This window comes from Lytechinus variegatus, chromosome 11, assembly GCF_018143015.1.
Source record: "Lytechinus variegatus isolate NC3 chromosome 11, Lvar_3.0, whole genome shotgun sequence".
Classification (NCBI taxonomy): Eukaryota; Metazoa; Echinodermata; class Echinoidea; order Temnopleuroida; family Toxopneustidae; genus Lytechinus; species Lytechinus variegatus.
The window spans coordinates 34,709,842-34,726,416 of record NC_054750.1 but is presented as its reverse complement, the minus strand read 5'-3'; the positions used below and the strand labels follow the sequence as shown (position 1 = coordinate 34,726,416).

Sequence of the window (16,575 nt, the reverse complement as noted above, 5' to 3'; positions counted from 1 at the left end):
ATATACACCGTGTGAGTAAAAAAACTGACACCTCATAGATCCCCTATTTAAGGAAGAAAAAAGTCATGAACACATGATTATTAAATATGACCTGAAACAGTATGTTCTTTTAAATGATTTCATACCATATTCATGTGGTAAGTGTTCAACGCTTGGATGACCAAGAGGTGTTTTTTCAGTGATGTAAATTCTGATTTGCGTCAAATTAAGGCAAGACTGAAGAATAAATCCAGATGCCTCTTGCATAAAACTTTTTACCTGAGAAAACTCCGGTAAAAACTGAAAACTAAGGTTAGTCTGATTACTGCCATTGACTTTAACACAGGGCAAAAACTCCGGTAAAAACAACCCGAGTTTTCTCAGGTAAAAAGTTTTATGCAACGGGCTCCAGATGTCATAATCCTATAAGGGTTTATTAAAATCCATTTCAAATACCTTTTCCACTAATTTACTGATTTAATAAACTCATTTTAGCAACAATTTTCAATTTCATTTAATTGAAAATGGATTAGCAAATATGTTCACCAACTCATGTAGGATTTTGACATCATTGGCGTCTGGATTCATTATGCATTACTTTAATTGGCGCAAGTCAAAATTGGCATCACTGCAAAGAATACCTACTGATAATGTCAAAATAAATCAGTAAAATAAGTTGTGTTTGTTAAAAAGAATTTGCTCTTTTTAGAAATGGTGCCAGATATGCCATAGCTCTGGCTCCTCAAAATGCTTTGTTCATTATGCAATTGGGTTTCGCACGTATTTTGTCGTTTGGTTTGATGATTGCATTGTATTAAACATCTTATTTTTCCATGCTACATTTATCATGAGGTTCTCTTACATACTTGTATCAGGTTTTCGGGGATTTTTTCACTGGTTTGTATTTGCTTGAAATACAATGCCCAAGTTGATCTACACATACATGTAGGCCTATAATGTATTATCATAACATTGACAAATGAATTATGTCACAAAGTGTTTACAAACTATGTTAAATTTGGGGATAAATGTGAATAAACCTTAAATGCACCCTATAATGTATCTTTATAACCTTGTGTATCTAGATACATGTAGTTTGCTTACGTACCTTATATATATCCCGTCTTTGATTATCCGCTGCTCTGAGGTTACAATGTCTTCCTGTTCCCCCAAATACGATACTGTCGAATTATCGATTTTCAGAAATAAAAATTCAAATATTCGAACAGTCACTGGGAAATGTCCTTGCAAAAAATGATGAATTAATATGATAATCATAATATTTACCATATACCATGGCATCTGCCGCCCAGCTAAAAAGTAGCCACTGGTGCTGTCTTTCCCACGTCCGAATGATGCCTGTTAAAATAAGAAGAAAGAAAATTGAGAATCAAATAAAGGGATGGTTAGGCTATTTGTATAGTATCGCACGAGAAGCGCGAAATAATGAGGACCAAGATCTATCGTCTTTTATTTTCAAGTGTGAATGTATCTTCAAGAAAGTGGTTGTAATAAGGTCTGAAATCAAGAAATACGAGTTCAGTTATGGATGGCCTGACGTGGTAGAATCTTTATCGATTAAATTATTTTACTATTTCAAAATGAATGGTTTTGTGGCGTATTACCAACGGTTTTTATAGTTTCTTTGTATTACAATTATCATTGAATGCATTATCCCACTTGTTTGTGATGTAATTTCAACCTCTATGATTGATTACGTAAGATTATATTTTTCAAATTTCTCGGCACTTTTGCATGTCATAGTCTACCCACGTGATTCCACTACGTCATTAAGAAAAAGGGTTATGGCAGGCTCGGAGGTGTCATAAATATTTAGTGAGGTTTAGTTGTTGTACCCGATCTTGGTAAAGAGGGCTTCGTGAAACGGTTAGCGGACAAGTACTTCACTATCTCCGATTTAGTCAAAAAGTTAGACTTATGACGGTGTTGAGAAACGGGCCCCTGTTTACCAGTTATGGTAGTCCTTAAAAACGGAAACTTTAAGAATATGTTAAAATCAAACTAGGTATGTCGTACGGACAATAATGCGAGATCGAAGCGAGAGCCGAAATTGTTGAAAATTGGACTTTAATTTTTTTGGGGTTTTATTTTATTTTTTTATTTTAAGTAGGGGAAGGCGGGGTAAGTTGTGACACTTTTTGCATTTTGCATGTTAGAACTGATATGACTAATAATATTGTAGAAATAAGTACTCTGCCTTTGATTCTTGGGAAATATTTTTCACCTATATATGACATTCTACCCCCACACTGAAATTAATTGTGACCTTTGAAAAAAACGATGTCAAATGGCTCAACTTGCCCCATATGTGGGGTAAGTTTTGCCACCTCCTGGGGTAAGTTGAGCCACAAAATCTATGTTCAAAATGTATGCGGGAAGAAGCAGCATTTAATTTTTTTATTTCAAGTCTTTTCACTTGCTAATTATCTATAAATACTAACATCCTCTAAAAGTAAAAGAATTGAAAAGAACTAAAAGAATTTACACCTTTCTGCCTGCATATCAATGACTTTTCACTTTTTTTCATTCTTATTACCATAAGAATTACCATGGCTCAAGTTGCCCCATGTTGGCTGGCTCAAAGTACCCCTGTCCGAACTTAATGCGATATTTTCACATCCACACATTTCCTTATGCATCCATCATTTCAAAGACTATGGCAAGAATAAAGATCCATACCTGGACTAACAATATTGTTCTCATTTCTTTATTATATCTAAAGACTTGTGTGGGTAAACAACACTCCTTTATTTTACACCTTTTTTTTAAATACTTTTTTGGCAAAATATTGGGGTTTTCCGTCAAAAAAGTACTTTTTGTTTCAAAGTCGAAAACAATATGATTGGGTAAAGGGTCATGTAATGGGTCATCAATACATGACACCATCACAATGTCTGACTCGTTCATTATTGGCCTGGGGTGGTGACTCAACTTGCCCCTGTGAAACTTACCCCGCCTTCCCCTACTTTTGTCCGTTTTTTCCCCATTTATGCACTTAATTCTCATTTCTTTTGTATCCTCTCTACTCATATTACATTACGAAACTGGGCAAAGAAAGCAAACAAAAATGAAATTATATTCAATATTAAAAATGGTGAAAAAACGAGGCACAATCCAGGCGCTTGGTTGCGGCGAAGGGTAAATCATAAAGAATGATATCGTATTTTATAATGTTTCATAAATATTATATATAATCATGTTTAAAAACACATACATGAACATGTTATTTCCTTCCATTTTGAAATCCATCTGTTTCTAACAAATTTTGAAAGAAAATTGTTTCATTCAACAAAATAACATAGTGAGAAAACAAAAATGATGGGTATCAGGCAGTTTAATACTAGGGCCTACTTCCTCCTTATCACTATGATCAAACTTGTCAGAAGATTCATCATAAAATATTTATGATATTTGAAAGTAAATTATTGGAGAAAATAACACAGGCCATCCCCCAAAATAATAATAATAATAATATGCATTTATATGCGCAAAAACTCTATCTATATATTCTATTGCAATGCAAGTGCTTCCTAGGTGCTATACATACATACTACGGAATAGATAGGTTTTTAATTTTAATAAATGTTATATTAGAGAGATATATACTCAAATTCAAATTTATTTATTTCACTTCTATCAAACAAAAACAAATTGTATGCCATATATAAACATAAATATTTGTATCCGTTGCAAAAAATAATAATAATGATACATAAGTTGTGAAAAAACACTTAGACAATTTGGGCAACACATTGTATAGGTTTTAAATATATATACTATTTTTCAATAGAAATTGAATTAAGATGGAAATGGAGGGACCCACTAAAAAGCAATGCTTGTACAATGTGAGCCCCTCAAAAAGTATATAACACAACCAATAACAAAACAACGCTCTGGTTACTCCCCCACTCTCCCTCACCCGTGGCGTCAAAATGATAATAATAATAATGGATTTTAAAGACGGCTTGACGATTTAAAATGATTTATTAGCGGGCTAGCAAAATACACATTTTAGTTTGTTTTGATTTTGAAAGGGGGCGTGGTTGCCCGAGAAAGGGCTCGTGACCCGACCCGTAAAGGGCGGGGCAGCGCTTTTTGGCGCCCGCGCCAAAGAATTTGGGCACAATGCCAGACATTTGCCGCGGTTGAGCTATGCGCGGATAAAAGTGCGGGGAATGCTTCATTTTCGTTTTGGCTTTCAATGAAGAGAGATGACGGTGCATGTGTAAAGCGTGCTTACAAAATTTTTTGAAAATTTTCTTTCGGCACTGGCAACTAGGCCTAGGTGGCAGATATTTCGACATTTGTCTAGCTACCTATACCGGATATCTACACAAAGGATTCATACTTTTATTGGATTATACAGACGCTGATTTCAGTTTTTTACTGTCTTCAGACTTCAGCCTCAGGAATTGTTGCCGTAGAACTAAGGCTAAGTTAGCTGTGCCGATTTGTGGACCTAAAAGATTCAGTTTGCAACTTCAGGATTGAATTTTTTCTTGGCGGTTCGCTTGATTGAACTTTGGAGGTGATTGCATCCAGGATTCATTGGACTTGGGCTGAGTGACGGAGCTTCGAGTCTAACTCTAGTTTCGCGAGTTGATCATGCCAAAGGTTAAGGCCAAGAAAATAACGACCGCAGGTGCGAGGAAGGGAGATGACACACCGAAGAGGAGGCGGGTCGGCCGAGAGGTCCACGGGCGACGTCAACCCCCGCAAGTGTGGATCTGGGGCTGGGAGGCGGCAACAACGGGCCAGGAAGGAGCGGTGAGTTAAATCCCTCTCAGTCTCAAGTTGTCGATGTTGATGAAAAAAGTGGTAGGCCTAGGTCTAAAGTTAGTGATAAAATGGCAGAGCTAGATCTAGATCTAGTGGGGCGGGAAGGCCAGGCGCCCGTGGGCAGATCTATTGCTTGGCATGAGATAGTAGCTCAGGAGTCGGATACCGGTAGCTCGGGGCAGGCTCAGCCAGCAGTTTCAGTGCCGGCGCGGTCGGCAGGGGTAGCCGAAGATCTAGGCCTAGATCTAGTGGAGGTCGGTGTTGAGAGATCTGAGCCCCAGGCGCCTAGGCTTTCTGCCGTGTTGGGGGCACCGGAACCATTTATTAGCGCATGCGACCCACTAGGTGTGGAAGTGGCTATCTCACTGAAGGAAAAATTTGGGCAAGTGAATATATAGATTTGGGAGTGCTCCTTAAGCATAATAATGCACGTGATGAGTTTGGGGCCTTGAGTGTAGGTGACACCACTTTGAGTTTGTGTCAATCGGGATCTGGTCTTGGTTTGCAACTTCAACCTCAATCAAAGGCTAAGAAAATCATGTCGGTAGAGCAGTGGACTTCGGTGTTTCTAGTATTTGCCTCAATTTACGCTGAGAAGCACATTGAAAGGAGCAGGGAGCTCATGAAATATATGGATTTGATAAGGCATGCAGCCCGTGCGTTTGCAGGTTATGGCTGGCGTGACTATGACACTCAGTTTAGGAGCAAGCAGGCGCGTTTACCCGGGCGATCCTGGGCGAGCGTCGACGCCGAGTTGTGGTTGATGCTGGTGGCCTCTAATGGTCCGCGGCAGCGCCACAATTTACCCCATGCCCCTCGCCATCAGTTCTACAGAGGGGAGTACGGCGCGAGAAAATCTTTTCCCTTCGGAGGAAAGGGACCCGGAGCCAATGGCACACCCAGCCGAGGCGTGTGCTTTGCCTTTAATAGAGGCAAGTGCATGCGAGGCAAAGCTTGCATCTATGAGCACAAGTGTTCCCGCTGCCAGGCGACAGGTCATGGGGCTAAGCAGTGTAGCCAAGGGCGGGCCGGTTCCAGTCCCGCTGGCAGTAAATAGGTCTACGGCTAGTGCGGTGTCGTCTATTGCTCCGACCCCTATTAAGTTAGCACGTTTGGTGCCCATGTTAGCTACTTATCCTAATCAGGAGCATGCTCAGTGCTTGTATAATGGTTTTAAGTTTGGTTTTTCATTACATTTTGAAGGGGACAGGGTCCCATTGGTTGTTAAAAACCTGAAATCAGCATTCGAACACATGGATACGTTGAAAAAGAAATTGAGGGATGAAATAGACTTAGGTAGGATAGTTGGGCCTTTTGTTGTTCCTCCCTTCGAGAATATGAGGTGTTCACCAGTGGGGTTGGTGCCCAAAAAGGCCCCAGGGGAGTTCCGTATGATTCAACATTTATCGGCACCCAGGGGAAATTCAGTTAATGATGGCATACCGGAGGGGCAGTGTACAGTAACATATTCGTCCTTTGATTCGGCGGTAGATATTGTGACGCAATTGGGGCGGGGTGCCCTTATGGGAAAGACTGACATTAAGTCAGCTTTCAGGCTCTTGCCTGTTCACCCAAAAGATTTTGAGTTGCTTGGGATGTATATAGATGGTCGTTACTATTTTGATCGTTGTTTGCCGATGGGCTGCGCAGTTTCTTGTTCCACTTTTGAATGTTTTAGTACTTTTTTAGAGTTTTGCGCGAGAAAAGTTGCGAAGTCGCAAAATATTGTCCATTATTTGGATGATTTCTTTTTTGCAGGCGGCCCTGCCTCGGAGGATTGCAGGCGGGCAATGCATTGTTTTGAAGCAATTTGCGAACGATTTGGGGTGCCCATAGCGCGAGAAAAAACGGAAGGCCCGACCACACAGTTGTCATATCTTGGGCTGGTAATAGATAGCGTTTCTCAGCAGGTTCGGGTACCGGAGGACAAAATTGAGAAATTAGTAGGGAAATTAAATTGGGCGGTACAGAAACAAAAAATTTCCCTAAGAGACATTCAGTCGATTGTAGGTAGTCTAAACTTTGTATGTAAGGCAATTGCTCCAGGGCGAGCATTCATGAGACGGCTCATTGACTTAACTAAGAGCGTTAAGCGTCCTTTTCACATGGTTAGGTTGACGAGAGGGGCTAAGGCTGACTTGCGGGTTTGGTTGGAGTTCTTGGCACATTTTAATGGTCAAGTTTTCTTCCGGGCTCCAGGCTGGTTTGGAAGCGAGGAAATTCAGTTTTTCACTGATGCGGCGGCTGGCATTGGTTTTGGAATTTTCTTTGGGGGCAGGTGGGCTCAATCCAGGTGGCCTGCTGATTTCCAGGCCGGTAGGAGGTCTATAGCTTTTTTAGAGCTATTCCCTATTTGGGTAGGCTTGGAGATTTGGGGCATGGAGCTAAAGGACAAGAATATATTGTTTAATTGTGATAATCAGGCCGTGGTGGCAGTACTTAACAAGCAGTCGGCGCTATGCCCTGATATTATGGTTTTGGTGAGGAAGGTGGTGATTATATGTTTAAGCAATAATATAGTGTTGAGGGCTAGGCATGTACATGGATGTGATAATGGTATAGCTGATGCACTATCTCGATTTCAGATGCCGAGGTTCCATGCGTTAGCACCGGGGGCCGCCCGGGAGGGCGTGGAGGTTCCAGTCCGTCTTTGGAAGAGCTGGCTATCGAGAGAAGTCGACTGCTGATGGCTTCTAGGGCAGCTCGAACACACACAACTTACTCTATTGCCTTGGGGGCATACGTGAAATTTTGTAAAGTGTACGGATACGACCCCCAGCTACCCCCTAATGTAGAATGGGTGGCGCAGTTCATTTCTTATTTATCCTTTATGGGATATGCAGGGTCTACTATTCAAACATACATATCTGGGTTGGCATTTTATATGAGTTCATCTGGGCTAAAGGATGTGACCAAGAGTTTTGTGATTACAAGGTTAATTGAAGGGTGTAGGCGAAGTACTTTGAGAAGAGATGCTAGGCATCCAATCACATTGTCTGTGTTAAATAGAATGCTCGCCTACTTGAGGCATGTTTGTGGTAGTCATTACGATGTTTTGATGTACTCTGCTGCTTTTTCAGTGGCATTTTATGGTTTGTTGAGAGTTAGTGAGTTGACAGTAGAGTCCAGGCATAGATGTGAGTCTATTCTGCAGCACACAGATGTTAGGGTCACTGGCGATGCACCGCATCGCAGGGTGGAATTATTCCTAAGGAAGTCAAAGACTGACCAGCGGGGAAATGGGTGCACCATTTCGATACCAGAGTTGGGGACAGTTAGCTGCCCTGTGATGGCGGTTATTCGTTATTTAGAAATCCGCCCAAAGAATGGTGGAGCCTTCTTTTGTTCATATGGTGCTCTCCCGCTAACTAGGCGTGAATTTGGAAACATGATAAAACGATGTTTGACATACGGGGATATGCCGGCGGCAATGTTTTCATCGCATTCCTTTCGTATTGGGGCGGCTACGACCGCTGCCATGGCCGGTTGCTCGGATGAAGAAATCCAACGCATGGGGCGTTGGGTTTCGAGTGCACATCGGAGATATATAAGACTCGACATGGTTAAGTAAAAAAATAAAAAAAAAAAAAAAAAAAAAAAAAAGAACGAAAATATATATGAAATGATGATTTTAGGTTATTTGACATTTTGACCAAAATCAGGTGTAAGTTATCTTCCAATAATGTCACAACGCGTTTACTTTACACGAGGACATGTGCTTTAATCAAAGCCGTGGCCGATGGGTTGTTGGATATTTGGGTGTATAATTCTCGATATATCTGCTTACATGGTATTGTTTTATTTTATTCAGCCCTATTCAGAAGCAGGGCGGTATGTTCAGTGCCAAGAGGCTTGTTTACAAAGGAGCCCTTGTTACAGTATACATTATACATTATACATTATGCATCATATATTATACATTATACATTATACTTTATTACATTCTTTATACAAAATGAAGAAAGAGATGGTACTATATTGATGGGAATGTGTTTATACGTTATACATTATACATTATACCTTATACATTTTACATTATACATTATACCTTATACATTTTACATTATACATTATACATTATTATAAATTGATTGGAATGTGCTCAGACATTATACATTATACATTATTATATATTGGTTGGAATGTGTTTATACATTATACATTATTACATTATACAAAAGGAAGAAAGGGATAGTACTATATTGATTGGAAGGTGTTTGGAACATCAGATTGATCATAACGACCCCCCCCCCCCCCCCCCCTGTACATGTTGATATCAATATACATGTATCATCAAAATAACTCTGGGCTTAATATTGAATGAGTAAGTGCGGGTTTAATGATATCACACAATTACGAGCATTCTGCTTTTTAGAGAGAATGTTACAACGGTATAATGACGTGTTTAATATCAATGCTTTCAGGATTAAGGGGAGGGGTCAAAAATGTGATTACATACATTGTATCTTGGAGGGGAAAACCCCGTGATGAAGGGGTGGTGAAGGGTAGCAGACCTTTCAGGGGGAAATTTTCATACTTCAAAATTCTGCCCAGCCCTCTTTTCTTGTTTTCTATTACAGGACCTGTGGTGTGGATCATAGGGGACTCGATAGTGTTTTGGGCACATCGCAGGGCGAAGAACACCGGCGAGGCTGACCTTGGACTTGGAACGTCGGTCCGCTGGTTGGGGAAAAGGGGGCTACGAATTGAAGGGGTAAGCGATTGGTTAGATAAGATGGGTCGGAGTGAACCAAAGCCTTCAGTAGTAGTATTGCATGTAGGAACGAATGACATTGAGGCACTGTCCAAGAAGAAGCTGGCTAGTTTGACGTATAGACTTTTTGACGCCAATAAGGACAAATTTCAAATAGTGTGGTCGGACATTTTGGAGAGGGTTTGGTACCCCGCTGGCTGTACAGGAGATCAAGGTAAATTGGACTTAAAGAGAAGGGCGGCCAATAGGTACGCCAAGGCTTTAGCTGCAAGATTTCATGGTAAAGCCATACCGCATCCATCAATATCCCATAATGACATTTCGCTGTACAGAACTGATGGCCTACATCTGGCCGATGAAGGGTTGGACAGATTTATCAGTGAGTTAAAAGTTGGTCTTTCATATCTTCGTTGAGTATGTATTTATACATTTTACCTTAGTCGCTCCGGCGTGACCGACTCCAGACCGTCCGATCCGATAGTATGAATAAGGGTTTTGGCTGGTCTGGAGCCGGTTTCACCAGTGTGTCTATGCTTTCATAATGTATCATTTGTTGTTATTTAGCTGCTCATGCATTTACGTTCAATGTATGCATGCATTAAATCATGTTGGGGTCAGTTATGGATAACCTAGATATACATTGTAATGGAGGAATGAGCAATGTTCCCTGGTACCCCCCCCCCCCCCTGGTAAAAGCACTAAGGATGATAACGTTGGTGAATACTAGTAGAATGATCCTGTAATGGTTGCTAAGATTTATTGAATATCTTGGTAGATACGAGTAAAATTTTGACGTGTTTGTTGGCGGTCGATCATATATAAATAAATTATATATTCTCGTTTGGCGGTAATTTGGCAATTAGGCCACCTGAAACACGTATTTTCCAAGAATAATTGGGTATTTCTGGTCATGCCAGGGCAGGCATGTGGATTTTAATCAATTATGTTATGTTATTATGTAAGTTGCAGGTCCCCACTCGTTACCTAGGTGAGGGGGACCTATTTGTACATACAAATGTTTGAGAACGCTGTTAAACTGAAATAATTGTGTCATGCTTAAAGTTTAATCTTAGCCTGACCTGATCTTAAAGGCGGGCAGGCTGGTCTATAGTCATGGGCATTCATATATCTCTATATGCTATATTTATGTCATCTGTAATCCACCGATAGCTCATAATTAATAGCTGTGCTGGGATTCCGGTCCGGCTAGCAGGGAACCAGTGGGAAAACAGCCATGAATTTTAAACATTGAAGAACTTACGAGGGGGGCCTTCTAGCCGGGGGTTTAACCCCTCTCCGAGGAGCTTATTAAACAAGGGTATCGGTTGGTTACAGACATTATCGGTATATGTATATGTGATGATATTCATACACTGTACACAAAAAGCAGAATTGGTAAAGATGCACATTCATCTCTATTTTCATTAAAGCCACGACAAATCGCAATTCACTTGTTCTTGTTGTTTTGTTAGCCGTGAATAATGGATTTTAAAGACGGCTTGACGATTTAAAATGATTTATTAGCGGGCTAGCAAAATACACATTTTAGTTTGTTTTGATTTTGAAAGGGGGCGTGGTTGCCCGAGAAAGGGCTCGTGACCCGACCCGTAAAGGGCGGGGCAGCGCTTTTTGGCGCCCGCGCCAAAGAATTTGGGCACAATGCCAGACATTTGCCGCGGTTGAGCTATGCGCGGATAAAAGTGCGGGGAATGCTTCATTTTCGTTTTGGCTTTCAATGAAGAGAGATGACGGTGCATGTGTAAAGCGTGCTTACAAAATTCCCACCTCCTCCCCATTACCATCCTCTAGTTATAATTAAGGGGGATGTTGACATATATATCGTGGGGGGATTCTTGCATATTATGGATATGGTTGTGTATTTATTGTCCTTGTGCATTCTTAATGTTATTTTGTTTATTTAGTTTTTGTTTGCAAGGAAGAAGTCAATTCGAAATTACTATGAAGCAGGTTATGCCTCAAACGTTCATGTGAGTTGTCATAAAAATCCAAGTTATGGATGGTTATAGAAAAAATCTGGGGATTGAAATTATAATTTTCTCAGGTCATTTGAGAAGAAATGTTTATGAATTCATAATTTCTATGTATGTTTTATTTTCCTCTACCATGAGCATTATATATGAAGAAATGTTTGATAAGATTGCATAGGCTTCATTTCAGATAAAGTTATTTCTCGGGTCTGCATCGGACTCCTTAGGAATTAGACGGAAGTATTGTCCCAATTTTTAGGCTTCTTCAAGTTCAGCCGAATGTTCAGGTCTTTAGGCGTAGTATGTTGGTATACTTATGTGAATTTGTATGGTAATTTTGTCATGGTGTATTTATTATTAATACTGCCCACCTTTGGTATAGGAAGCAGCTCACGCATCAGTCAGATTTGAGTTATGGTTTTTAAATATCTGTTGTGTGCTGCCCGTTCAGGCAGAAATTGTGAAGAAATGATCGTTTTGGGGAAAGATATTGAAGAAAATATTATTTAGTTTAATTGCATTGATGTATATGTTAATGACGAACACGCATTGGTCATTTACAACGAGTGATACTTTCGTACCTTGCTTCCCTTTGCCAGAGTATGGCCATATTAGTGAATTTCGTTTGGTGAAACAAATTTCTTTCTGAATTCAATTTCCTTTATTAAAGTTCCTTTAAGGGGCTCAATATTTTCAGTGGGATGAAAATTGGATACCTATAGTTGGCTTGAATACCAGCAGTAGTTGATCTTGGCAAAGTGTGATTAGGGGGGGGGGGGGGGTACAAGTACTTTTGCATTTATATTTTCCAGGGAAGTTGTATTTGTTGAATCTATATGATACTCTATAATGAATGGTGTATGAAGTAGTTGGAGGGTGATGGTATACTTTTCGTGGTTAATTTCAGAATCTAGGCAGAGCCTAGGCTGATAGAAGAGCGTAACACGAATCCAAATTCGAGGGTGTTTGACCTGGTCGCACACCAATCCTAACAACGATCGTCGTGCATAAGTGGGCCGTAAGGGAATTTTATCCTCCTGTCCTATTTTGGCCAGTGGGCAGGCGGGTTTTCGCCCTTACTCGTTTTTGGGAGGAGTGTTGACGCCTTGTGTGTTGTTGAAAAACAAGCAGTTGAAGTTCTGGGGGCATGATTTCAGTAAGAGGCGCATTATTAAAGTACCTCCTTTTTTCCTTTCCATGCCAGGGCAGGCATGTGGATTTTAATCAATTATGTTATGTTATTATGTAAGTTGCAGGTCCCCACTCGTTACCTAGGTGAGGGGGACCTATTTGTACATACAAATGTTTGAGAACGCTGTTAAACTGAAATAATTGTGTCATGCTTAAAGTTTAATCTTAGCCTGACCTGATCTTAAAGGCGGGCAGGCTGGTCTATAGTCATGGGCATTCATATATCTCTATATGCTATATTTATGTCATCTGTAATCCACCGATAGCTCATAATTAATAGCTGTGCTGGGATTCCGGTCCGGCTAGCAGGGAACCAGTGGGAAAACAGCCATGAATTTTAAACATTGAAGAACTTACGAGGGGGGCCTTCTAGCCGGGGGTTTAACCCCTCTCCGAGGAGCTTATTAAACAAGGGTATCGGTTGGTTACAGACATTATCGGTATATGTATATGTGATGATATTCATACACTGTACACAAAAAGCAGAATTGGTAAAGATGCACATTCATCTCTATTTTCATTAAAGCCACGACAAATCGCAATTCACTTGTTCTTGTTGTTTTGTTAGCCGTGAATAATAATAATAATAGGCATTTATATAGCGCCATCTATCTAGAAATATTCTATTCCGAGGCGCGTTTTTTTTATTATTATTATTACCCGGCTTTAGCTCGAGCTGCCTCTCAGCGCTCATGCATTCAAGGAATTAATCCTGCCGGGATTCCATCGAATGATTCCATCGAATGATTCCATCGAATAAATTACAGGATTCAGAATATTCGTTTGGATCAACCTGAAATACATTTGAACTAAATTAGGACAGAGATGTACACGAATTTAATTTAACTTAGTGTTAACCAGAGCGTTGATCAGGGGACACCCCCTCCCCCTCTATGAACCCCATGAAAATTTGGGATGAGAGCAAACACATCGAATTGCCCCACCCCCAATAACTTTATCAATCTGAACAATGTATAATATTTAATGCAATTAGGTCTTTTAAAGCACATGAAACCATGAAATTTGACTTTAATTACTACTTAAAATATGTTATTAGAAGGGGGTGCATTTCGCAGAGAAATCTCTGTATTATAATTTGGCGAGCAGTGCGTACCGAAAATGATGATTTTGTTTCTTCTACTCTTGCCCCCTCCCCCATCCAAAACATGATGGACGTCACTGGTGCTTAATATCTTGCTATACTTGAATAATAAATCGACGATGTCACTCACTCCCTACTGTTTGAATTACACAATAAAAAAATCTTCATCAGTTCATATTTGCAATATCGGTCAGGATTTTTGGTGAATTTCATTTATCATAAGTTTCTTATTTCACAGGTGAGGTTTTCAACATTAGACCTGCTTGTTGCTTTCTATACGTACTTAAACCATTTTTTTCTTGGGGTGATCTTGGGCTTAACACATCTTTCCCGCTTGTCTAAGCGTTGTTGCAATAAAAAAATATCTGGTGATAAGCAGCAAAAAACAAATTAGCCTAATGAAAATAATTGGATAGCATAGCTGTTAGATTTATTGAAAATTTCTTACCCATATTCCACAAGCAAATACGCCAAGAAAGTTGACCACGATGATTACAATATCCCAGATCTCTATCTTTCCATTCGCTACGAGGTTGCCCATGGTTGCAGTGGTCTGTTCGGTTGGTAGGATCAGTCTTCTAATGTTACCAGACTATTATAGCAATGGGAAGAATATATTAATCAGTCATAAGTCATTTACTGGAAGTGATGCAAACCAAATTTGTTTCGCGCCCATTCTAGAATCTGCAGTGTATCAATAACAAGGGCGTGGTGATCCTGGACAGAGAATGCAGGCGGTATGAAAGAAATGTAAAATAAACTATTTGGCATGATTGAGAGAGGGTATAGAGAAGCACTCATTGAATCGGAGAGAAAGTTTACTGTTCAACTTTTACATGCCTGAATGATCCTAACGCCGTTCATAGCTATCTCTCACGTAATAAACACGCTCCTTGGGAATCAAGTGATGCTTTATTACGATCTATTAAATAACTTGCATTCAAGTCTCTGGTATTTTTATTTAATCCAAGCATAATGAAATTTTACTCGACTAGGAACCCACGTCCGTTCGTGGATAATGCAATTAGAGTTGTCATTATTCACATCCTGCGTGTTCATCATTTTCATAAATAATTTGTTTTTATTCAGCTCGCGCTTTCATCAGTTGTTTAGTTAGATACCTATCTTGTTCATTATTATAATGATTGAAAAAAGTGCTTAGAACATCCAGTTATCATCTCAAGTTATTAAAATTTTCAGATCGCCCTTCGCGCTTGCATTATTCATTTAGTGAGATATCACTTTCATGACTCACTGCAAGCAACTCTTAACAGGTCACCTTTAAAGTCAGTAGGGCCTACATTAAAATGTAAGCTCGCGCTTCGCGCGGGATTTTGCCCCCAATTGCCATCTAGTTTGAACTCCATGGTTTTGCAGTGAGTGTGGTTTTTAAAGGCAATGAAATCCCCCATTTAATATATTTTGGGAATGTGGTGACTGATGAGTAAATTTTCGAAGTAAAAGTCAGCTTATGTTTTCCTCCTTCACGTACCCTTCCCCCGATCTTAAAAGTACACACACATTTCTTGATTTTTCATATTTTTCGTATACGGGTCTCCTTCATAATTATATTTGAGATCAAGAGTATGGAGAGGGCCGTAGGATATATATATATATATATATATATATATATATATATATATATATATATATATATATATATATATATATATATATATATATATATAGGCGAAAAATTACAAGACGATTTGACGTTGCTGATAGACCACAATTTTAATCCCCGAGCTTTCGGCCTTAGGTCTTCTTCATGGGTTCTATACAAAAATGAACGAAACAAAATCAATAGTACAGAAGGAGGAACAGATGGACATATACATGTACATATAGTACTGATGTGATAAAATACGTAACAATGACGTTATACGTATACAATATATGCAAATACATATACATACATATACAAAATACATGCACATATAAACATAAATACATATATATATATATATATATATATATATATATATATATATATATATATATATATATATAATATATATATATATACATACATATGCACACATTATGATGTACAAACATGACGAATATATAGAAATAAATATGCATGTATCATGTTTGTACATCATATGTGTATGTGTTCATATGTATGTATATATATATATATATATATATATGCATTTATGTTTATATGTGCATGTATTTTGTATATGTATGTATATGTATTTGCATATATTGTATACGTAAAACGTCATTGTTACGTATTTTATAACATCAGTACTATATGTACATGTATATGTCCATCTGTTCCTCCTTCTGTACTATTGATTTTGTTTCGTTCATTTTTGTATAGAACCCATGAAGAAGGCCTATGGCCGAAAGCTCGGGGATTAAAATTGTGGTCTATCAGCAACGTCAAATCGTCTTGTAATTTTTCGCATATAAGTAGTTGGTACAAGACACAGTCGTCATGTTAAAGAGTGGATGCCTGTTTACATTTATATACATATATAAATATCATCGGTTGTTCTGGCAAAATTACTATTTTCCCCTCAGGTCTTCGCCCGTCAAGAAAAATAGTATTGCCAGCCCAATCCGACTCCAACCTCTGAATATGGTAGGGTCCATTCTCTGACGAATAATTCCCGCCTATTTTATTATCATAGTTTTTTTTTTAGAATATAGCCTACAGCTTTTCATTATGACTAAAGTCCCACCCAAGCCGGACGTATTAAGTTATACACAATTTGTATGTAAGTAAATGACAAGAAAATGATATCGTACTCACCAACTGTTTCCCGCCTTGCTTAAAAACTATAATAATG

General features: G+C 39.1%; 1 protein-coding gene and 1 long non-coding RNA gene across 3 annotated transcripts in view; one reads left to right on the top strand and one right to left on the bottom strand.

Annotated features, from left to right (window-relative positions):
- Positions 1-14,565, bottom strand: part of LOC121423861 (sodium/glucose cotransporter 4-like) — a 33,171-nt gene extending 18,606 nt beyond the window's left edge. Inside the window, exons 1-2 of one of the 2 annotated variants that reach the window (XM_041619372.1) lie at positions 14,223-14,565; positions 1,267-1,338 (exon numbers count right to left, since the gene is read on the bottom strand). In XM_041619372.1, the coding sequence (XP_041475306.1) occupies positions 1,267-1,338; positions 14,223-14,315 (165 nt within the window). In that variant the 5' untranslated portion in view covers positions 14,316-14,565. The remainder of the gene's footprint in view (positions 1-1,266; positions 1,339-14,222) is intronic. The other variant, XM_041619374.1, reaches the window with a different exon arrangement.
- Positions 4,202-9,468, top strand: LOC121423862. Its single transcript, XR_005971320.1, has 2 exons — positions 4,202-4,767; positions 9,360-9,468. It is a non-coding gene; the product is annotated as an uncharacterized LOC121423862 (long non-coding RNA).
- Positions 14,566-16,575: the final 2,010 nt, after the last annotated feature.